Source organism: Humulus lupulus, chromosome 9 (assembly GCF_963169125.1).
Source record: "Humulus lupulus chromosome 9, drHumLupu1.1, whole genome shotgun sequence".
Classification (NCBI taxonomy): domain Eukaryota; kingdom Viridiplantae; phylum Streptophyta; class Magnoliopsida; order Rosales; family Cannabaceae; genus Humulus; species Humulus lupulus.
The window spans coordinates 149,338,670-149,364,995 of NC_084801.1; the positions used below are offsets into that span (position 1 = coordinate 149,338,670).

At 35.1% G+C, this 26,326-nt stretch overlaps 1 protein-coding gene across 1 annotated transcript; it reads right to left on the minus strand.

Moving 5' to 3' along the window:
* Positions 1–1,610: 1,610 nt before the first annotated feature.
* Positions 1,611–2,811, minus strand: LOC133800575 (non-specific lipid-transfer protein 1-like). The gene is made up of 2 exons (XM_062238575.1): positions 2,363–2,811; positions 1,611–1,826 (listed from the first exon to the last, which is right to left on the minus strand). Exons 1-2 carry the CDS (start codon positions 2,704–2,706, stop codon positions 1,817–1,819), a joined length of 354 nt encoding a protein of 117 aa, XP_062094559.1. The 5' UTR covers positions 2,707–2,811; the 3' UTR covers positions 1,611–1,816.
* Positions 2,812–26,326: the final 23,515 nt, after the last annotated feature.

Genomic DNA, 26,326 nt, shown 5'->3' on the forward strand with positions numbered 1-26,326 from the left:
CTTTTATTTGGGGGAAAAAGTAGGATATTGTCAATGTAGATAAGGGCTTGGTTTAAGATTGGCTTGTATATCTTGCTCATGGCTTTTTAGAAGAGGGATGGGGCTGTTTTGAGCCCAAATGACATTACAGTCCATTGGAAATGATGGTTTGGGATACAAAAAATTATTTTCGGTCTGTCTTCTACTTTGACTCCTAGTTGCCAAAAGACTGATTTTATGTCAAATTTGGAAAATACTTTTGCTTTGTGATAGGCTGGAGAATAATGAATTTCTATTTGGCAGATGAAATTTTTCATCTGTTAGGAAGTGGTTGAACGGTTAGTAGTTTATTACCAATTTTTTATTTTCTCGAGCTTTGTTCTGCTATGTTAGAATGCATGACTTATATATATATACATATAATAGATTCTTTTTTCTTTCTTTCTTTCTTTCTTTCTTTTCACTCTAAAATTGTTGTGAATATTATACTATGAGGTCAAAATTATAATTTTGTTCTTTTCAAATTATTTTTAGTGATTCACCCCGGCCAGGATATATTTATTTATTCACTCTAAAATTGTTGTAAATATTTAACTATGAGGTAAAAATAGCATATTTGTTGTGAATATTTTAATAATATATATGAGGTAAAAATAGTTGTATACGTGACCTGTCCCAGTAAAGTGGCATTATTGTTCTTAATACATGCATGTGGACAAAACGTACGGCACACGATATATTAATTCTACTGCTCTAATAATGGGACAACTATAATGAGCAGCATTATTGTCCCATTTACAATTTGGATTTTAATGATTTTAAGGTATGATTTTAATGCTTCAAGTAATGTAGATTTACTTAAAAAAGAAATTTTGCAAAAATAAAATGTAAGCATTGCATCATTTAATCAATCTTTAATTACATATACTATAATTAGCATATATAATGTATCTATCTATCTATATAGCTTCGCATGTGCGTATTTGTGTATATAAGTTAAAGTAAGACTTGTAGCATGGAAAGCCAACTTTTAGTTATAAGTGGTTAACTCTTAATTATATGGTCCCTTTACTCTCATGCATGTAATGAGAATAAATTGTTTATTTGATTTGTAAAGATAGATCAAATCATCACAATAAAGGAATTACAACTTACTGAAATGCATTTTTTCAGTTTATAATTTTGTCTAATTTTAACTTTTAAAATAGGAATAAAATAATTTGTTTATTCCTAATTAAAGGAAACGATGGGAATCACAATCACCAAACCACCAATCTCTTTTTTTAATCTCAAATTTATGTAAGATACAGATAATTTATTATCATTTCTGAATACAATCTCATTATTTCTTGATATCAAATTTATATAATTTATTATCATTTCTGAATCCATTTAAGTAAGTAAATTGTTGTAATCATACTTATATTTTTATTCCTTAATCCTATAAGTAAACACATTATTAAATTAATCCAATCACGTGACAGAAAAACAAATGGTTTTCCTTAATGGATTTGATGTGCTCATAAATGAGCTCAATTAGGTACATATTACTATATAAATGCATGATTTCTTCTCTTCCTCTTCTTTTTTTGTTTTTGTTTATTGTTGATAAAAGTACTATATAATAGTAATTAGCACAAATCTGAAATTTTATTTAACGAAAATACTAGTACACATTTATAGAAGATGTTACATTATAATAAAACACACTCAGATAGTCGATAGGATCATAATAATACATTAATAAGACAAGCTAAAAGGTTGGTCTGCTCATATAATCTCCACTTTATTCTAGCGTCACATCCACACCATACTTCCTCTCCTTCTATACTTTCATTCATTTGATGCTGCAAAACAAAACAGGAAATAATTTATAAAAGCATATTATCAATTATTAGAGTCTGTCCATTTTGCACTTACTATTATTATGACTAAAAAAATTTAATTGCAAAATTTACAAATATATATCTTTAAGCATAGTTAAATTTATATGTATATGATTATAACAAAAAAGAATTTTGTAATCACTAAATGTTACATTTTATACGGTTTCTATCCCTTTTTTTAAATAAAAAAAATGATTTTATATCATAAGATCTATGTGGTTTACCAAACATTTTTTTTGTTTTCTTCTTAGTGAAAATGTTCTTTTCTAATGGGTATATTATATTAAATATTATTTAAGATTAATTAAAAAAAATGAAATTTAACAAAAAAAAAAATGTATACGTGTTCGTGATAAACTCAAGTTTAACCATTCTTTTACTGATCTATAAACACTTAAACATGGTTTAATAATTAAGTAGCTAATAATAACGTCATTATTAATAATTCAAGAATAATAGTGCTCATCAAAGATATAAGTTAAAGTTTATGTATATACTTGTTGCAGTTGGTGGAGGTGCTGATTTTGAAAGGAAGGGAAACCCCACAAGCCGAGGGGAGGCCAGAGACGAGGGTAGGGTTCAGGCTGCCCATATTGGTGGCTGCACTAACCAAGCACCGACACACGGCCTGGCGGGTTGCTGTGTCGGACGCCGCACTGTTTAGGCTCTTCACCCCATTGCAGCACGCCGTCGGAACCGTGCCGCCGGATCTCAAGTACGATACGCATGGTGCCACATTGGTCGCCACTTGGCCACATGTTATGGCCTGGGCTAGCGGTGCACCAGCCACCATGCACATCAGTACCACGCAAGTAAGCTTCAGAGCTATGGAGCTTGCCATTTCTCAAGGCCAAATTATGTACTACCAAGCGAACTTAATGTGTGTTTAGAGGATGAAATATATGTAGTGATTTTGGAGACTGTGTTGGTTTGAGTTATAATTAAGTAGGGTTTTGGGGTGTTTATATAGGAAAAGAAAAGTTTGAGTGTGTTAAATGGATGGACACGTGTCGTGTGTATGTTGGAGAAGTAAATATGTATAGATGTTGGTAGGTAAATTGACTTTAATGAGTTTAATTTTTTTTTACCTCTCTCTAATGCCAACGGTTGGGATACTTGAATGTTCTAGATGGAAAAGGGTTTATAATATTAAGAGTAATAATACGTGCACATGTATTTACCAAAACATGAGATGTACTTCTAATATATAAGGATGTAAATGAGGCGGGTTGGCCTACCCCGCTAAAGATTCGTCCCGACTCGCTATGTTTATGCCTCGACCCGACCCGCCCCGTTAAAGCATTTGATGTGGGTCGGACCAGACCCGCCCTGGATGTGATAGAGCGGGTCAGATCCAACCCGGCAAGGTTTTTTTTTCTTTAATAAAAGAAAAACTAATTTTTTAAAATATGTTACAATACAAAAATAAATAGCGAAAAAATCTCTCATACTATACATAAATGAGCTGTCTAAATTTTTTTTATAAATGGTCTTGCAAACTAAAATAAAAAAAAAAATTAATATGAAGCAAAACATCAATTTTCTTATCTATCTCTCTTAAATATACTTTGTCTTATTTGTATATATATATATTTGGATCGTGGATCACCCTAAATAGTGGCAGTAATTAGTTTTCTAAAAAAATTCTTTATTAATAAAAAAAACAACAACAACAACAACCGAGTCGGGTCGCGATCGGCCGACTCGCTTCAATTGCTAGCGGGTCGGGTCAGATCTCGACCCGCCCCATTATTGCCCCGATTATATTTGGATCAGGGGCGCCCCGTCGGGTCAAGGCTTCAACTCGCCCCGATCCGCCGGGTTTTTTTGCCATCCCTAGTAATATAGGGGTAGGAGTACTAATGAAACTCTCTAGTGCACTCTATTTTATATTCTTCTTTATTTATGCATGATATTATGAATATTATTCAATTTTTATATTTTAATATTTTTTTCAAATCATTAGTGGAATCCATGTGTCATTCATTGATTGAAGAGAATAAAAAAAGAGTGTAACATAGAGTGTAATAGTGTATATAAAACTATTTATGTGCATATGTATATATATATACTAGGTAGAAGCAACGTGCAATGCACGTTTGCTTAGTTTTAAAATTGTAAACATTGTCTATAATTTTAATAAAAATTGGTTAATTGTTTTTTTAATATATATATTTAATAGAATGAATTATAGTTCCATAATATATAAATATTTATATCAATAATTTCTACATATATGATATATAAATACAACATTGACATAGATATATGGTTACAAGACATATATATAAAATACAATAATATTTAAAAAGAAATTAATAATAGAAATAAAATAAGAATAGAAAAAGTTATAGTGTAGACAGTAGTATACATGCATCAATTATTTTTAGTTTCTAATGTACCTCACAATGTCCTTTGGTGAATTTGATGAAGAAAAAGAGCTACAATCACTTGATAAAAGACAAACTTTCATGCAAATTTATAAGATAAAAAAATGATATGTATGTCTTTATTATTTTTAAATAAATATGATTAAATTATTTAAATTATCATAAAATATCTTTAAAATGTCCTATTTTAATTAATTAATTTATTTATTTTCGTTCGAGATTTTGAATTTGGCAGTGACAACAAAATATTATATATTATATGTTTAAATAATTATCATTGTAAAATATCTCAAAAATATCATATTTTAATTTGTTTAATTATTTATTTATTTAAGTTTAAGTCATGTTTACAATATACCATTAAATATAGGAATATTCCGTTAAAGTTAACGAAAAAAATTAAAAAATCGTTAAAACCAAGAATTTTCATTATCTACACTATTTTTATATAGAAGAGATATTTATATGATTAGTTATAAGTTGTATTATAGAAAAAATTTACAATATCTCTTCTATATAAAAAGTGTGTAGATAACAGAAATTCTTGGTTTTAACGGTTTTTTATTTTTTCATTAACTTTAACAGAATATTCTTATATTAAACGGTAAATTGTAAACATTACTTAAACTTAGATAAAAATAAATAATTAAACAAATTAAAATAATATATTTTTAAGATATTTTACAATAATAATTATTTAAAAATAATAAAAACATACATTTTATAACTGAAATAAAATTTAATTAAACCTAAACTTCATGTATTAGAATAATATCATATTAAATATATAATATAATATAATCTACTATCAACTAGTGACAAACTTAAATTCAAAATCCACGTATAATATTAATATTATATTAAACATATAATATATGATCTCTTGTTGTCACTGCTAAATTCAAAAACTATAACAAACATAGACTTACACTACAACAAAAATGGTGATTACCGGCGGAAGTATTACCGGCGGAGGTAGTCCGCCGGTAATAATACCATCTTTACCGGCGGAATTCGTTTTCCGCCGGTATTAATCTTATTTTTATTTTTATTTTTATTTTTTAAAATTATTTAATTATTACCGGCGGGAAATTTATTATTACCGGCGGAAATCCGCCGGTAATAACCAAAATTTATAACCGCGGGAAACTTACCGCCCATTAAAATTTTCAATTATTACCGGCGGATTATTGCCGGCGGGCTCCGCCGGTAATAATATTTTGAGTATTACCGGCGGATTATTGCCGGCGGGCTCCGCCGGTAATAATTATTAAAATATTACCGTTATTTAAGTATTACCGGCGGAGTTATTATTACCGGCGAACCTCCGCCGGTAATAATAATCTATAAATAAAACCCATCCGTCTTCTTCACGGCCGATCCTCCAACTCTCCCTAAAAAAAAACCAGAGAAAACCATTCGTTTTCAGAAGCTCTCTTTGTTCGTGGGCAGCTTTGGTTCATCAAATTTCTTCGTGGGCAGCTTTGGGTATGTATTTCTTTTAATAATTTCTTTGCTGATAGTATTTTTCATCAAATTCATGTATTTCATTTAATAATTTATTTGCTGACAGTTATAATCTTTGGTTATAAACCATTTATCTTTTTATGTATAGGTTACTTACAGTATCTCTTTCGCTTTGGCATCCATATTTTCGACTAAATTTCTGGTGCTAGTCAAGGTAAAATTTATTTTGTTAATTATATATATTGAATTTAATTATTCCATTAATTTGTATCTAATATATATATATATTTCAGGGCTTTATTGGGAGTACTGAATCTTGCTATTGTTGTACACTGGTAATTAATTTTCTATTTCATACATTTTTATTTTGTTCATTTAGTTTTAAAGAATATTAAATAATTATTTTTGGGTATTATTAATGTATAATTTTTTGTTATTGTTAAATTGTTATTATATTGTTAGAATGTTATAATGTATTTTTGTTATAGTTTAATTAAAATTATTTTAATATTGTGAAGTTTAGATTTTAATAAATTTGTTATTAATTATTAAAAAAATAGTTTAATGGTAGAGAAATAAAATATTAATAAATAATATAATAAATATTAAATTATAGAAAAAAGTTATTTTAATAACTTAGACAGTAATTGATATAAAAATAATAAAAATTAAATAATTAAAAATTTATTTATTAAAAAGTAAGTATTAAATAATATATATAAACAATTATTAATTAAGTAATTATATAAAAGAGTAGTTATATGATTAATTAAATAAAAATAATTTCAAATAATTACATATTAATTATTAAGTTTTTAGAATAGTTATAATTAAATATGTTAAATAACCAAATAAATAAATAAATAATTAATTAATTAATAATTAATTATATAATTAGGAAAGATTTATATTAATAATATGATAAATAAATAATTAAATGAATATTAAATAAATAAATAATTAAGTATTAATTAAATAATTATTTTTTTAGTAAAGGAAAAATATTATATTAAATAATTAATTAATTAATTAATTAAGTATAAATTAAATAATTAGTAAACATTAGATAATAATAATTTATATAAATAACGGAAAAATTAGATAATAATTATCTAATTAATTAAATAATAAGTAAACATTTAAATTAATAATATGATTAATAAATAAATAAATAAATAATGAAGTATTAATTAAATAATTATTTTTTTAGTAAAAGAAAAATTAGATAAGAGATAACTAATTAAATAAATAAATAAATAATTATAAATTAAATAATTAGTAAACATTAGATAATAATAATTTATTTAAATAAAGGAAAAATTAGATAATAATTAACTAATTTATTAAATAATAAGTAAACATTTAAATTAATAATATGATTAATAAATAAATAAATAAATAATGAAGTATTAATTAAATACTTAATTTTTTAGTAAAGGAAAAATTAGATGATAGATAACTAATTAATTAAATAATTAATTATTTACTAATTAAATAAGTAAATAAATAATTTTAGGATAAATTAGATAAAATAGCATAAAATATTATGATTAAACATAAAATAGCATAAAATTATTAAATGTGTTATAATATAATATAACAATTATATTATAAAAGCATTATAAAGTAGCATAAAACTATTAAATGTTTTATAATATAATATAACAATTATAATTGTTTATATTATAAAACATTTTAAAGTCGTTTAAAACTATTAAATGTTTATAATAGACTATTATAAACATTTTATAACACTTTAAAAATATAAGATTATTCACATATCGTAAACTTATATACTTTTATAATACATATCGTAAGCAGATGTTGCCAATGTGGTGGACGCCAACGATGATGATGTTGATGAGATGATTCCAATGGTCGAAGACTTCCTTCTACCTACAACCGAAGAAGTTGAAAATAATCCTGCGGCGGGACAATTTTATGACGATCTGTTTGACGAGATAGAGGCTGAGTTATATCCTGGTTGTAATTGGATATCTTCTCTTAACTTTTTAGCAAAATTATTGCATTTGAAAGTTAGAGGCAAAATTCCGAATAAAATCTTCGATGAATTATTGAAATTACTAAAGCTTGCATTTCCAAAGGGAAATAAAATTTCATCAACCTACTACGAGGCTAAAAAAAGATTACAGAAATTAGGGTTAGGGTACGAGTCAATTCATGTATGTTATTTAATATTAATTATATATTATTTCTAAATTTTTTTAATTATAAGTTTAGTTATTTAATATTAATTATATATAATTTATAAAAATTAATTATTTTTTTTAAATATATTTTATTATTACCGGCGGAGACCGCCGGTAATAATGGGTCAGACGTGAATTCTGACCAAATTATTGCCGGCGGGATCCGCCGGTAATTATCCGCCGGTAATAATATTATTACCGGCGGGAGGCTAGTTCCGCCGGTAAAAATGGCTTTTACCGACCGGTTTTTACCGACGGATTATTACCGGCGGAGACCGCCGGTAATACTTTTACCGGCGGCTTTCTTGACTATTACCGGCGGTTTCCTCCGCCGGTAATGGCTTGTTTTCCTGTAGTGTTAAACAAAAATTAATTAATTAATTAATTAAAATAGGATATTTTAAAGATATTTTATGATAATTTTAATAATTAAATCATATTTATTTAAAAATTATAAAATCATACATATCATTTTTTTATCTTATAAATTTATGTGACAGTTTGTTTCTTATCAAGTGATTGAAGATCTTTTTTTCATCAAATTCACCAAAGGACATTGCGAGATACATTAGAAACTAAACTAGTTGATGCATGTATATTACTGTCTACACTATGACTTTTTATATTCTTATTTTATTTCTATTATTAATTTATTTTTAAATATTATTGTAATTTATATATATATATGTGTGTGTTATGTAGCCATGTAAATATATATATATATATATGTCAATGTATTGTGTTTAGATGTCATATATGTAGAGATTTGATATCTCTACAAAATAGAGTTATTTTACTACTTTTTATGTGCTAATTGTTGCTTAATTCTTGAGTTTTTAATTGATTTATTAAGTTTTTAAGTAATTTTGAATTTATTAGGTTTATTTTAATTTTATAGACTTTTGTGTATTTTTATTGTTATATTATTGTAAAATATTATGGCTTAATTATTTAAAATTAATATTGTTAAGTTAGGAGTAAAAAGATGCAATTTTGAGCTTAAATGTTTAAGTAAATTAAATTTTGATTAATATTTTCATTGAACTTTTGTTGTATATTTCATTATTGAAAATATTTAGTTTTAATTTAATTTATGTTTGTTTTATAGGAAATTTTTTGTATGTTATTTGCTCTTGAAAAGCAAGAAGAATGGTGAAAAAAATGGCATTTCTGTAAAGGGAAAGCAAGGAAAGTGGCATTTTTCTCCAGGCCCACTGCTCAGGCCCGCCAGCTGCCTTTCCACCTTTCGGCCCAGTTGCCTCTGCCTTCAGCAAGTCTCCTTCAGCTCATCATGCCGCCAGCTGTCCCATTTGCATCAACCTGAAGCATCAACCTGAAGCCCCAGTCGAGCACTTCTTTCCAGCTCCAACTAAATCACATGTTGCCTTCCTTCCTTCAGCAAAGAAGGCCCAGCGCCCAAGCAGCTGCTTCTCCAGCCGTACACCCAGCTGTGCATCTTCTAAACTGTGGGCCGCCTGCCACCAGCCAGGCCCAACACCAACTCAGCCTGCCCAACTGCCCAACTCCAAGGCCCATTCGGCCCACATGCCAGAGCTGCATAGACCAACTGCCACAGCCACAAAAAAAAAATACCAAAAAATCATGTTTTTATTCCCAATATTTTTCACTCAAATATCAATTCACTCTTCCCTATTTTTCTTACCTAAATAAACATTCCTAATTCATTTTTTCACCCTAGCTTTTCACTAATCTTTTACCCAACCAAACATTTCATCTTTCCAATACTCTTACACTTACTATATTTATCCTACCACTTCCCAACACAATTAAAGTAATCAATTTATTTATTTTAATTTGATTAATTTAATCTCCATATTTTGCCTATAAATAGAGTCTTGTAAGACCATTTGGGGGGCTCTTCTTCATCTTTTGAACCTCTTCTACACTTCATATTTTTCTCTCTTCTTTTCACTATTTTCTCTCCCATTTTCATATTTTGAAGAGCATGTCAAGTATGTTATTTTGTAATTTTTATTTCAATCTAGTTATGAGTTTCTAATCTTTTTTCAAGATTATTAAGATGATGATGAAGCAAAATGTAACTAGACAGTATTTTTTATTATATGTTGATTTCCCATTTATGCAACATTGTTTATGGATTTTTCTATCAAAGATATGCATTTTTCATCTATTATTGATTGTTAAAGCATATTACACTTAGCTCTTTATTATGCAAAAATATGATATTCTTTGATTAAATGTTTTTCATTAAATTTTTCACATCTAATTCTTAGAACATAAGTATCATATTTTGCCTAAACATAATCTCTTTGATTTTTTGTAGTTTCATTAGGTTGTAACACAACTGATGCTTAGAAATTATATCTTATATAAGTGAAGAAAAATCCTACATTTTTTAAAGTAACTTGTGCTTGAATAGAAAATGTATTTTGGAAAAAATATAGTGTGATTTATTTCAACTATATATAAACTTGGGAATCAATATACTTATAAATATTATTGAACTTGCATTTTGTGGATTCTAATATCTTAATAATCTTATTTTACTTATCTCATTTGAACACCATTTTTCTATTTAATCTTAAATCTTTTATTACTTGTCTTTTATTATTCTAAAACAAAATCTCATCAAATATTTAGAACTAGGTTAGAATATTATTGCTTTGTTTGAAATAGTTTCTTTTGATGTTAGTCAACTCTCATGGGTTCGACCTCGTACTTATATGAACATTATATTCCGAAACGATTCGTGCACTTGCGAGTTTAAATATTAAAACACCCTCTTTTGGGATCAACAAGATTATTAATATAAATATTTATATGTACTATAGAACTATAATTCATTATATTATATATATATTTTTTTTTTAAAAACAGTGAACCAGTTTTTATTATAATTATAGACCATGTCTACAACTTTAAAACTAAGCAAACGTGCATTGCGCGTTGCTTATACCTAGTATAAATATAAATATGTACATGATAAATATTGATAATGTTGTGATAGTTCAGTTATTAATATTAAAAAAATAATTTAATTTGTAAAACTATTAAATATTTTTTAAAATATCATGAAAATATTTATTTTTTTCAATATCATATTTGGTATTCACTACAAGAAAAATGATTTTTAGCAGCGACATTATTAGCGGCGACTAGAAGTGGTCCAATTTTTTTAAAAATTAATTCACCATTAATTTTTTATATTTTATTTATGTATTTTGAAAGAAATAAAAGAAATAAAAATAACATTTAAGGGATCTAAATGATACGATTTGAAAATGTTGAAAACCTAATTGATACAAAATCAACTTTCGGGATCTAAATGTTACAAAGTGTAAAAATGAGGACTACAGCTACAAAAAAACCCTTGAAAAAACTTATCAATTCACTTTATTTTAATATTTTGGTGTATATTTTATGTGCATATATATTATTATTCTAATAATAATGACCCCAACTCTAATAATAAGTTATGATGTTTGTAACAAAAAAAAATAGTAATAACTTGTGATGGATGCCATACTAAAACAAACATTAAGGGCCTCTTCACCCCAACCATATAACATAATTTTTTGTGTTGGAATAGCACATTATTCGACACAAAAATTATGTCGGAAATAATCACTCTATTCAATAATAATCTTTTTAAATACACATACTATTAATTACTCGATACAAGTAACTTGCAATATGCACGTTTGTTTAGTTTTATTTATAAAATTGATTAATTATTTTTATTAAATTTATATTAATGTCATATAAATTTCAAATAAATATCCTATTTTAATTAAATAATTTATTTATTTTTATTTAAGTTTATGTTTGTTCTAGTTTTTGAATTTGGGAGTGACAACAAGATATTATATGTTTAATATAATATTAAATATTACACGTGGATTTTAAATTTAAGTTTTTTACTAGTTTTTTTTTTTTTAAAAAAGCATTTTGTTGCTAATTCACAGTAGATTATATTATATGTTTAATATGGTATTATTCTAATAAGTTAGTTTAAGTTTAATTAAATTTATTTAAGTTATAAAACGTATAATTTTATTATTTTTAAATGATTATCAATGTAAAATATCTCAAAAATATCACATTTTAATTTGTTTAATTATTTATTATTTTTAAATAATTATCATTGTAAAATATCTCAAAAATATCCTATTTTAATTTTTGTAATTATTTATTTTATTTTATTTAAGTTTAAGTTTAAGTGTTTACAAACTATAGTTAAATATAAGAATATTCTGTTAAAGTTAACATTAAAAAAATAAAAAACCGTTAAAACCAAGAATTTCTGTTATCTACATACTAATTATATATAGAAGATATATATTCTAATTTTAAAATATCTAATGTAATTCAACAATTTTAATTTCTAACAAATTTTTAATTTAAAATTATGTTTGATTAATTTTTTAAAAAGTATAATGAAAAAAATATTAATTTTCCTCCTGTGTTTTGCATGAATACGTGATCGACCCCTATATTTTGTTAAATGATAATTTGGACCTTGTATTTTGCACCTTGTATTTTGCAAAATGTATCAAAATGATACTCTAAGTTTGATTTTAGTCCAATAATTTTACAATGTGACTAAAATACTCTTGCTTTTATCAATTATTAAAAAAAAAAAAATTAAAATATAAAATAAAATATAGATAAATATTATACTTATTTAAAATATATTTTAATTCATTAAACAAACTTAATAATTTTAACAAAAAAAATTTAAAAATTTAATATAAAAAATAAAAAACAAATCATAATTGATTAAAATAATTACTAAACATTAAAAAAAAAACACAAAAAGCAAAGTGTTGAGTAAAAATAGAGTAATATATGCACAAGTGTACACAGTCAACCTATAGGCCGCCGGTCACAACCGATAATGCTGGTGGTAAGGCCAACTTATAGGCTACCTGACTATTCCTCTCTAGGATCTCAAATGGACCTGCAAATCTAGGGCTTAGTTTACCCTTCTTCCCAAATCTTCTCACCCATTTCTATGGCGAGACTATAAGGAAGACATAATCACCCACTTGGAACTCCACATTCATGCGTTTGGTATCTGCATAACTTTTTTGTCTGCTTTGAGAAGCGAGCATCCGAGCTCTAATCTTCTCAATGGCCTCACCCAAGTATCTCCTTTCTCCTGTCTCATCCCAATGAATGGGAGATCTGCATTTCCTACCATTCAACATCTCATAAGGTGCTACCCCAATGGTCGACTAATAGATGTTGTTGTAGGAAAACTCTATCAAAAGTAGATACTTACTCCAGGACCTACCAAAGTCCAGTACACATGCACGCAACATGTCTTCTAATATTTGGATCGTCCTATCAGATTGTCCATCTGTCTGAGGATGATAAGCAGTACTGAACTTCAACTGTGTACTCATGGCCCTCTGTAAACTTCCCCAGAATTTGGAAGTGAAAGTGGGATCCCGATCTGACACGATCGACCTCAGTGCCCCATGAAGGCGCACAATCTCTCTCACATAGAGATCTGCGTACTGGTCAACTGTAATAGTAGTCCTCACTGGTAAGAAGTGAGATGGCTTGGTGTATCGATCCACAATAACCCACACTGAATCATGTTGACCCACAGTAATCCATCATGATGCCCTCCCATTTCCACTCTGAGATTTCCAGAGGCAGTAATAGCCCTGCTGGTCTCTAATGCTCAGCTTTGACCTATTGACATGTCAAGCACTTAGCTACATACTCTACTACATCCCTCTTCAACCCAGGCCACCAATACAATGATCTCACATCCTGATACATCTTTGTGGTGTTTAGATGCAAAGAGTAAGGAGTAGTATGAGATTTATCCTGAATCTCCCGCCTCATAGCAGTGTCTAATGGAACACAAATACGACCTTTGTATCTCAACAAACCCATATCTAACATTGAATAATCTCTAGACACTCCAGCTAAAACATCCTCTCTGATCTTGGTCAGTTGTGGCTCACCCAATTGACCTTCCTTAATTCTCTCCAACAACGTAGACTACAACGTAATGTTGGCCAACTGGCCCACCAGCAACTCTATACCAGCTCTGGTCATATCCTCTGCTAATTCTCTAGATATCAGCCTCGCATTGAAAATCTGTCCCGGACCTTCCGACTTAAAGCATCTGCCACAACGTTGGCCTTTCCTGGATGATACAAGATTTCACAATCATAATCTTTTACAAACTCCAGCCAACGCCTTTGTCTCATTTTCATGTCTTTCTATGTGAAGAAGTACTTTAGACTCTTGTGGTCAGTATAAATCTCACACTTCTCCCCATAAAGGAAATGCCTCCATACCTTTAATGCAAAGACCACTGCTGCCAACTCTAAATCATGAGTGGGATATCTCTGTTCATACTTTTTCAGCTGACGTGAGTCATAAGCAATCACCTTCCCTGATTGCATCAAAACACAACCTGTAATGCCCCGAATTCTCTGATGTGTTTAATGGCGGGATTAGTAGGCCGAGAGGGTCATACTTGCTTAATTATGCCATTGAATGAATACATGCATGTTTATGTGAATTATATTATGATATGATGTTAAATGCATGCATGTGGGTCCACATTTTAATTACAGGGGTGTGATGGTAATTTGGCCCGTTGAGGGCATAATTGTATATTTGTATGCATGTCGGTGGTATATTTTTGAGACCACATTATAATGTGGGTTTGTTCGAGCTATTTGGCATGAGACGATCTTGGATTATTAGTTAGCGGTCTAGTCATAACGGGTATAAGTTCGGGGCTCGGGATGAGTCTCGGGGTGATTTTAATGATTAGAGCGTTCCCGGGAATTAAAGGGTAACGGGATATAAATTATTGGTGTTTGTGATTATCGAGAATAGCGAGAATTGGAGAGCGTTAATTATGATTAACGAGATAGGTTGGAAAGGACAATTTGCCCTTGGGAGCCTTTAGAAACCCTTAATTGACCTAGGGGTATAATGGTCTTTTTACCCCTAGGATAGATATAACCCCTTTATGGCTGTAGAAATGAAGAGAAAATAGAGTGTGATCAAGAGCTTATCGTACCTTCCTTCTCCTTCATCTTCTTTATGATTTTTGAGCCCTTGTTGAGGATTCTAGCTTGGGAAGTAGACCTTGGGAGTTTGGAAGAGTGTTCCACCATTGAAGAGCATCACAACCTGAGTTTGAGGTAAGTTTCTAGCCACTAGTTTTCTGGTATGCTATGTTTTGGTATAGTTTTCAGCTTGTGATTTTGTTGTGGATAGTTGGAATTGATGGAAGTTTTGGTTGGGGTTTAGCTTGGGTTTTTATGAGGGAGTGATATAGATCAAGTTTAGGGGTTGTATTGGATGTTTGAGTGGTGTTTGAGCTTGGTTTGAAAGGTTGGTTCCAAGGGAAATCGCAAGGGAAGAAAAACCAGGGTATTGGTTGAACAGGGGGTTGGGCCGCGGCATGGCCAAGGAGGGTTGCAGCCCTTAGTGGCTTTTTGGCCAGAAATGGGTTTTTGGCTCGAGGATGCTAGCCTTAGGCCTCGGGATCGATCCTACTACCCGGTTTAGTAGTATTCGATGTCTCAGAGGCTAGGTTTTGGTTTGGGAACCCTTTGTTATTCATTTTATTGATGGAATCCCATAATTGGTTATGACCAGGTAACCACTAAAGGACCAAAAGGTCGATCGTTCTCAGGGGTCGTTCTTATTATTATCTCTCGCTCGAACAGGAGGTAAGAAAACTGCACCCTGTGTATGTATGACATGTGTGATTGTTATTGAGGCATGTTGATTGATAAATGTGGACATGGATTTCCTATTAAATGCTAGCGAATGTTGTTTACTTGTATATGTACTAACTAGTCAGGGACACTGACCTAAGAGTCAGAAATGGCATAGCGTCATGAACGCCGGGCCAAATGAAGATTAGATCTAATCGATATCAGTGTTGAATGGCTCTAAGGCATTAACGCTGGACTGACCCTAAGGTCGATGAAATTATAAGCACTTGTCCAGTCTAAGACTAGTTACTAGAGCCAGGGCCTAAGGCCCCGGTGACTGCTTGTCACATGGCTAGGGAACGATGTTCCATGGTTATGACTCTATGATCATGAGGAAGGTTATGTTGGTGACTAGTCACCATGCACCTATCCTGTTTGAACTAATAAAAGTTCACTTATCTATTAAGCCCCGGTGACCCTATCGTCACAAGGCTAAAGGGAGCTGGACCCAATTTAGTGACTTTTGCGACTGTCACCTATTTGTTTGGACTGATGGTCCTGAATGATTATTATGATCATTGATGATATTATATCATGCTTTATTGTGTTTTCTTGCTGGGCCTTGGCTCATGGGTGCTATGTGGTGCAGGTAAAGGGAAAGAAAAGCTCACCCAGCCTTGAGTGGAGAGCTTAGGTGGCGATGTGTACATATGCGGCCGCTTGACCACCACGGCCAAGGAGTTCTCAGAGGAACTAGGGGGTTTACCCTATTTTTGCCGCTTAGGTCGGCGGGTTTGAAATTTTGAAACTGTAATGACCATTTTGAGTTGTAAATAACTTGTAAAGGATTTTGTGGGCCCATGAACAGTTTTATGTATTTAATAAAGTATATCCTTTCCTTTTTATTGATTTTCCACCTTAACCTGTTAATGGCACTTAGAACACGTTTTTAACCAAAGGACTCGGGTAGCGGGTCAAATTTCCGGTTCACCGTTCACTGTAACTGTTCTGGGGTAGCCAAGGCGTTACAACTTGGTATCAGAGCATGCCAAGGTTAAGGTTCCTGTAGACTGGCTGGGTATGTACACACATCACTGAAGTCAAGCTCGACTCATGGTTCGGTAACTATTTATGTAGTTATACGCATAACTGCTTAAATGTGGTATATATGCTTTACCTGTATGCATGAGACACTATGTTAAACCTGTGCCCTAAAATATTATATCCTCAGCAAATGTGTGTTAATTAGTACTGAGATTGCTGGAACATACTTATCAGTATGGTTGATTATGAATTATTATGCGATACATGCTAAGTGCTAAATGTTATAAACATGTATCTGCCTATATAATTGAATGACTGTGGAATGTGATAATTGTCTGCTTGTTCTTGGACCGTAAGGCGGCAAGAGGTTTAGTTATTACTACCTGACTAGCCGTATTGATCATTATTTCAGCAAGGTGTCAGATAAGAATGAATCCAGGGTAGACAGATACTTCAGTTGGCCAGAGTGATTAGGGCCAGAATAATAATAACAGTCAGGGTCAGGAAAATGACCAGTCTCAGATTCCACAGCCAGCTCCTGTAAACTGGCAGCAGATAGTAAGTGATCTGCATGCTACAATATTAAGACAGGGAGAAGAGCTTCGTCTCCTGAAACAGCAGCAAGCGCCTGCAGTGGCCAGTGTATCAGAGGCACCTCCTGTGTCGGTGCCAACAGCTGGGCAGATTGCCTAAGGTTGGAAATAAATGGGAACCTCTCTATGAAAGATTCAGGAAGCAACAACCTCCAGGTTTTAGGGCAGTGCAGATCCTGCCAAGGCTGAACAATGGATGAGTATGATTACCACTATCCTTGACTTTATGAGGGTAACTGGTAATGAGAGGGTGGCCTGTGCCACCTATATGTTTCGGAAGGATGCTCGGATTTGGTGGGAGGTGATTACCCAAACCAAGAATGTAAATGCCCTGAGTTGGGAAGAGTTTCAGACTCTGTTCAATGAGAAATATTATAATGATGCCATCAAGGTAGCTAAAGCTGAGAATTCATTAGGCTACTTCAGGGAAAATTATCATTCACTGAGTATGCCTTAAAGTTTGATCGTTTGGCAAAGATTGCCATGGAGCTAGTGCCCACTGATGGGACCAGGAGAGAGAGATTCTTGTAGGGGCTACAACCCAGATTAGCCCGTGATGTACGTATCACCACTGTGGCTGGGGTTACTACCTATGCACAAGTGGTTGAGAAGGCACTCACAGCTGAGAGTGCAGAGAACAGGATCTGGCGTGAGAGTGCAGCCAGAAAGGATTTCAGGAGGACAGTTCCTCCATTTGTGGGTTTAGGTAGGGGTGTTGGCCCCAGTGATCAGAAGAGGAAGGTTCCTGACACCTTCCCAGTTCTAGGTCTTGATAGGTGGCCCCGTGGTATTACTACGGATCATACAGGGGGTAGTGAAGCCTGGAAGTCTTATCCTGAGTGCCCAAGATGTAAGAGGCATCACTTGGGAGAGTGTAGGGCAAAGGTCTGCTTCTCATGTGGAGCAGTGGGTCATCTTAAAAAGGATTGCCCTAAGGCAAGAAAAGAAGAACCCAGAAAGGCGGACAGCTCGGCCCCAGCTCGAGTGTTCGCATTGACACAAGCAAAACCTGAGGCTTCTCCCTCAGTTGTTACAGGTCAGCTTCTTAGTGCTGGAACCCCTTATAATGTTTTGATTGATTCTGGTGCTACACACTCTTTTGTTGCTAGTAGTGTTATTGATAGACTGTGTAGACCCTGTGATTTTTATGCTGTGGGGTTTGGTACTTTGTTACCCACTGGAGAGTTAGTGGTATCAAGGAGATGGGTTAGATCTTTGCCAGTGACAGTGGAGGGCAGAGAGTTGTCAGTGGACTTGGTAGAGTTGGTTATGACTGACTTCGATATGATATTGGGTATGGACTGGTTGGCAAAGTATGGAGCAACCATTTATTGCAGAAGGAAGATGGTCACCTTTGAGCCTGAAGGTGAGGATCCTTTTGGGTTTGTTGGTGCTGTGCATGGACCTCGCATTCCTATGATTTCTGTATTGAGGGCTAGGGATTTATTGCAAAAAGGTTGCATTGGATTCTTAGCCAGTGTGGTTGATACCACTCAGGTCATGCCAGTGAGACCAGAGGATACTAGACTTGTATGTGAGTTCCTGGATGTGTTTCTAGAGGATTTTCCAGGGTTTCCACCACACAGAGAAATTGAGTTCGTTATAGAACTGGCACCAGGGACGGAGCCAGTGTCTAGAGCGCCTTACAGAATGGCCCTAACTGAGTTGAAAGAATTAAAAGTACAGTTGCAATAGCTGTTAGATTTGGGTTTTATCAGACCTAGTTTCTCACCTTGGGGTGAGCCAGTTATGTTTGTGAAAAAGAAGGATGGTTCTCTGAGAATGTGTATTGATTACAGAGAACTGAATAAGCTAACAATTAAGAATAAGTATCCTTTGCCAAGGATAGATGACATGTTTGATCAGTTGCAAGGTAAGAAGGTATTCTCTAAGATCGACCTTCGTTCTGGTTATCATCTAATGAGGGTCAAGGAGGGAGACATACCGAAGACTGCTTTTCGTACCAGGTATGGGCATTATGAGTTTTTAGTCATGTCATTTGGATTGACTAATGCCCCTGCTGCTTTTATGGATCTGATGAACAGAGTGTTCAAGGATTATTTAGACCAGTTTGTGATCGTCTTCATCGATGATATTCTGGTATATTCTCAGACTGATTCAGAGCATGAGCAGCATCTGCGCTTGGTTCTACAGAGACTGAGAGAACACAGATTTTTTGCTAAATTCAAGAAGTGTGAGTTTTGGTTGTCTCGGGTATCCTTTCTTGGGCATATTGTCAGTAAGGAGGGGATTAAGGTAGATCCAGCGAAGATTGAAGCGGTCAGAGATTGGCCAAGGCCAAAGAATGCTTCCGAGGTTAGAAGTTTCCTTGGATTGGCAGGTTATTATAGGCGTTTCGTGGAAGGGATCTCAAAGATAGCTAGTGCTTTGATTGAGCTGACACGCAAGAGCCAGAAATTTGTGTGGTCAGATAAATGTGAGAACATCTTCCAGGAACTGAAGCAGAGGTTGATTTCAGCTCCGATTCTGAGTCTTCCGACAGATCAAGAGAAGTTTGTGATTTACTGTGATGCTTCTCATCAGGGTTCGGGCTGTGTTCTGATGCAGTCAGAGAAGGTAATTGCTTATGCTTCTCGTCAGTTGAAGGAGTATGAAAAGAGATATCCTACTCATGATTTAGAGTTGGCGGCTGTAGTTTTTGCTTTAAAGATATGGAGGCATTATCTCTATGGAGAGAAGTGTGAGATCTATACAGACCACAAGAGCCTGAAGTACTTCTTCACCCAGAAAGACTTAAATATGAGGCAAAGGCGTTGGCTGGAGTTAGTAAAAGATTATGATTGTGAGATTCTGTATCATCCAGGAAAAGCCAACGTGGTAGCCAATGCTTTAAGCCGGAAGGGTCCGTGACAGATTCATGGTATGAGGCTGATAGCCAGGGAGTTAGCAGATGATATGACCAGAGCTGGTATAGAGTTGCTGGTGGGCCAGTTGGCTAACATTACACTACAGTCTACGCTGTTGGAGAGAATCAAGGAGGGCCAGCTGAGTGATCCACAGCTGATCAAGATCAGAGAGGATGTTCTGGCTGGAGCATCCAGAGATTATACAGTGTCTAAGTTAGGCTTGTTGAGATACAAGGGGCAGATATGTGTTCCGCTAGACACTGCTTTGAGACGAGAGATTCTGGATGAATCTCATACTACACCTTACTCTTTGTATCCAGGCACCACGAAGATGTATCAGGATGTGAGATCGTTGTACTGGTGACCAGGGATGAAGAGAGATGTAGTAGAGTATGTGGCTAAGTGCTTGACGTGTCAACAGGTCAAGGCTGAGCACCAAAGGCCGGCAGGGTTATTGCAGCCTCTGGATATCCCAGAGTGGAAATGGGAAAACATCACAATGGAATTTGTGGTGGGCTTACCCAGGACTGTTGGTCAGCATGATTCTATTTGGGTGATAGTAGATCACTACACCAAGTCAGCTCACTTTCTTCCAATGAGGACTACTTATACAGTTAACCAGTATGCAGATCTCTATGTGAGAGAGATCGTGCGCCTCCATGGAGCACCTAGGTCGATCGTGTCAGATCGGGACCCTACTTTTACTTCCAAGTTCTGGGGGAGTTTACAGAAGGCCATGGGGACACAGCTGAAGTTTAGTACTGCTTATCATCCTCAAACAGATGGGCAATCTAAGAGGACAATCCAGATTTTGGAGGACATGCTGCGAGCATGTGTGCTGGACTTTGGTGGATCTTGGAGTAAGTACCTGCCTTTGATAGAGTTCTCCTACAATAACAGTTATATGTCTACCATTGGAGTTGCACCTTATGAGATGTTGTATGGTAGGAAGTGCAGATCTCCCATTCATTGGGATGATACAGGTGAAAGGAGATACTTAGGTCCTGAAGCAGTTCAGAGGACCAGTGAAGCCATTGAAAAGATTAGAGCTCGGATGCTCGCTTCTCAGAGTAGGCAGAAGAGCTATGCAAATCCCAAGCGCAGGAACGTGGAGTTCCAAGTGGGAGACTATGTTTTCCTTAGAGTCTCGTCATGGAAAGGGGTGAGAAGGTTTGGGAAGAAAGGCAAGCTGAGTCCTAGATTTGTAGGTCCATTTGAGATCCTGGAGAGGATTGGTCAGGTGGCTTACAGATTGGCTTTGCCTCCGGCGTTGTCAGCCGTGCACAATGTATTTCATGTTTCAGCTCTTCAGAGGTATGTATCTGATGTGAGTCATATTTTGAGTTATGAAGATCTAGAGCTTGAGCCAGATCTCTCCTTTGAGGAACAGCCAGTTCAGATACTTGACAGAAAAGATAAGGTCCTCAGGAATAAGACGATACCTTTGGTTAAGGTGTTTGTGGAGGAACAGCAAGGTCGAGGAAGTGACCTGGGAGCTGGAGTCAGATATGCAAAGTCAGTATCCCGAGCTGTTCAGGTGAATTTCGAGGACGAAATTTCTCTAAGGAGGGGATAGTTGTAATGCCCCGAATTCTCCGATGTGTTTAATGGCAGGATTAGTAGGCCGGGAGAGCCATACTTGCTTAATTATGCCATTAAATGAATATATGCATGTTTATGTGAATTATATTATGATATGATGTTAAATGCATGCATATGGGTCCACCTTTTAATTACAGGGGTGTGATGGTAATTTGGCCCGTTGAGGGCATAATTGTATATTTGTATGCATGTCGGTGGTATATTGTTGAGACCACATTATAATGTGGGTTTTTTCGAGCTATTCAGCATGAGATGATCTTGGATTATTAGTTAGTGGTCTAGTCATAACGGGTTTAAGTTCGGGGCTCGGGATGAGTCTCGGGGTGATTTTAATGATTAGAGCGTTCTTGGGAATTAAAGGGTAACAAGATATAAATTATTGGTGTTTGTGATTATCGAGAATAGCAGGAATTGGAGAGCGTTAATTATGATTAACGAGATAGGTTGGAAAGGACAATTTGCCCTTGGGAGCCTTTAGAAACCCTTAATTGACCTAGGAGTATAATGGTCTTTTTACCCCTAGGATAGATATAAACCCTTTATGGCTGTAGAAATGAAGAGAAAACAGAGTGTGATCAAGAGCTAACCGTACCTTCCTTCTCCTTCATCTTCTTTATGATTTTTGAGCCCTTGTTGAGGATTCTAGCTTGGGAAGTAGACCTTGGGAGTTTGGGAGAGTGTTCCACCATTGAAGAGCATCACAACCTGAGTTTGAGGTAAGTTTCTAGCCACTAGTTTTCTAGTATGCTCTGTTTTGGTTATAGTTCTCAGCTTGTGATTTTGTTGTGGATAGTTGGAATTGATGGAAGTTTTGGTTGGGGTTTAGCTTGGGTTTTTATGAGGGAGTGATATAGATCAAGTTTAGGGGTTGTATTGGATGTTTGAGTGGTGTTTGAGCTTGGTTTGAAAGGTTGGTTCCAAGGGAAATCGCAAGGGAAGAAAAACAAGGGTATTGGCTGAACAGGGGGTTGGGCCGCGGTATGGCCAAGGAGGGCCGCAGCCCTTGAGGGATGCTGAAGGAGGCCGCCTCTATTTGAGGGGCGGGCCGCGGCATGGCCAAGGAGGGCCACAGCCCTTAGTGGCTTTTTGGCCAGAAATGGGTTTTTGGCTCGAAGATGCTAGCCTTAGGCCTCGAGATCGATCCTACTACCCGATTTAGTAGTATTCGATGTCTCGGAGGCTAGGTTTTGGTTTGGGAACCCTTTGTTATTCATTTCATTGATGGAATCCCATAATTGGTTATGACCAGGTAACCGCTAAAGGACCAAAAGGTCGATCGTTCTCAGGAGTCGTTCTTATTATTATCTCTCGCTCGAACAGGAGGTAAGAAAACTGCACCCTGTGTATGTATGACATGCGTGATTGTTATTGAGGCATGTTGATTGATAAATGTGGATATGGATTGCCTATTAAATGCTAGCGAATGTTGTTTACTTGTATATGTGCTGACTAGTCAGGGACACTGACCTAAGAGTCAGAAATGGCATAGGGTCATGAACGTCGGGCCAAATGAAGATTAGATCTAATCGATATCAGCGTTGAATGGCTCTAAGGCATTACCGCAGGACCGACCCTAAGGTTGATGAACTTATAAGCGCTTGTCTAGTCTAAGACTAATTACTAGAGCCAAGGCCTAAGGCCCCGGTGACTGCTTGTCACATGGCTAGGGAACGCTGTTCTAGGGTTATGACTTTATGGTCATGAGGAAGGTTATGTTGGTGACTAGTCACCATGCACCTATCCTGTTCGAACTAATAAAAGTTCACTTATCTATTAAGTCCCGGTGACCCTTTCGTCACAAGGCTAAAGGGAGCTGGACCCAATTTAGTGACTTTTGCGACTGTCACCTATTTGTTTGGACTGATGGTCCTGAATGATTATTATGATCATTGATGATATTATATCATGCTTTATTGTGTTTTCTTGCTGGGCCTTGGCTCATGGGTGCTATGTGGTGCAGGTAAAGGGAAAGAAAAGCTCACCCGGCCTTGAGTGGAGAGCTTTGGTGGCGATGTGTACATATGCGGCCGCTTGACCACCACGGCCAAGGAGTTCTCAGAGGAACTAGGGGGTTTACCCTATTTTTGCCTCTTAGGTCGGCGGGTTTGAAATTTTGAAACTGTAATGACCATTTTGAGTTGTAAATAACTTGTAAAGGATTTTGTGGGCCCATGAACAGTTTTATGTATTTAATAAAGTATATCCTTTCCTTTTTATTGATTTTCCACCTTAACCTGTTAATGACACTTAGAACACGTTTTTAACCAAAGGACTCGGGTAGCAGGTCAAATTTCCAGTTCACCTTTCACTGTAACTGTTATGGGGTAACCAGGGCATTACACAACCCAAAGCCTGATGTGAAGCATCACAGTATATCACAAACTTCTCCTGATCTATTGGAAGACTCAGAAATGGAGTTGTAATCATCCCCTGCTTTAGTTCCTTAAAGTTGTTCTCATACTTGTTTGGCCACACAAACTTCTGATTCTTGCATGTCAGTTTAGTCAATGAACTGGCAATCTTTGAGAACCTTTCCACGAAACGCCTGTAATAACCTGGCAACCCAAGGAAACTCCTAACCTCTGAAGCATTCTTTGGCCTTGGCCAATCTCTGACCGCCTCAATCTTTGCTGGGTCCACTTTAATCCCCTCCTTACTGACAATGTGCCCAAGGAAAGTTACCTGAGATAACCAAAATTTACACTTCTTGAATTTTGCAAACAATCTGTGTTCCCTCAGTCTCTATAGAACCAACCTCAGATGTTGCTCATGTTCTGACTCTGACTGAGAATAAACTAGAATATCATCGATGAAGACGATCACAAACTGGTCCAAATAATCCTTGAACACTTTGTTTATCAAATCCATAAAAGCAGCTGGGGCATTAGTCAATCCAAAAGACATCACTAAGAACTCATAATGCCCATATCTAATACGAAAATCAGTCTTTGTTACACCCAGATTTCGAGCCTTAAGAGTTATGATCTCGAAAGCTGGATTCGTCAGGAATGGGCTTGTAATGTCCGGAAGACGTGTTCGCCACCTAGGCATCGAACCTACAAAGTCGGGGCAACCTAGAAGATGGTAGCCTCGAAATCCTTACAAACTCAAAAGGCAGACATCGAAGTTCTCGGATGACCTCGGATCAGGGGCTCCGAGCCTGACATAAGTATGAGCTCGAAGTCTCATGATCTCGGGGAAATGCCACAGCTCGAAAGTCAGTAAGAGACCTGGGTGGGAACAGCACTGACAATGTAGATTGATAACTTTGAATATCTCAGTGAGTCATTTTGGAGAGACGCGGTCTACATTGATTGTTGTAAATCCCCTATAATAAAGGGGTATTTATTATTCAGTTATACGCCCCCTGATCTTCAGGGGACGTTTCCTTGTATATAGGATTACAGGCTCTTAATGCCATTAAATTTATTTACATATACAGAATAACTTCCCAAAATGTGTGGGATAGTATTATGAAATCTCCTATATAAATAGAGGGGTCATGAACCATTGAAAAGGATCAAATTTTTGTAATCTGGGGAGAAACTCTGGAGAATTCATTCTTAAAGAATTTCGAGAAATCATCTTAAGTTCTAATAACAAAGACTCGTGGACTAGGCAGAGTTAACTACTGAACCACGTAAAAAATCCTGTTTTTCTTATTGTATTTTTCTGGCCATAACTATTTACTGTTTCGTGCTCTTATTTCACTGTTGACGAAAAACGGCATCAACAGTTTGGTGCTTTCATTGAGAGCCTTAAGCATTCAGTCCCTGAACAAGTTATGGCCACTAAGGATCAGAACGTTCCTGAAGAAAATTATCCGAGACGCCATGGGAAACAGCCAATGGTAAACCCGGATGTTGAAGAAAGAAGCGAATCCTCCGATTCTCAGGGACCACCCGCACCACCAAGGGATGAGGATATGTATTACAATCCTGAGCGGTACGTTCCCATTGTGGAACTTGAAAACCGGCAGCTGAAACAGCAGTTGGCAGAACCCAATAAGCGGAATGAGGAGTTAGCAAGGATAGTCACAGAGGCACAGGCGGCTCAGCCCCCGCCTCAACGTGAAAACCAAGCTCCCCCTCCGAGGGACGTGCATGTTGCTCCCCGCAGGCCTCGTGGGCGTCCACGAAAGAATGCTGCCACAAGGAGGCCGGAACAACCTCCGGCACCAGCAAAGCCATCCGCTCCCTCGAGACCCCAGAGAAGTACCCGAGCTATGGCCCCGGTTAATCCACCTGCGGAGGTACCTGCGGGAACTGAGAACAACCGAGCCCCTGCGGAGGCTCGAACTCAAGTCCCTGGGAACACACAGAATGCAACCAACCCATCTCGGGCAATCTCCGGGCCGTCCAGGCCGTGAAATGGGTGGTAGCCACCATCACCCATACGGTTCCCTCCATCGCCTATAAGATATCCTTCACCTCCTCGCAGGAATGCTCAACCAGTTCGAGATGAGGACAAAAGACGTGTGGGGAGGAGACAAGGGAACAGGGAGGCTTTCCGAGAGGGGAGGGGCGCCTTATCTGAAAAAAGTCAAACGTCCCAATCTCGCACTACAGAAACGAGGCGGCATGAAAGAGACCCATCTCGAAAT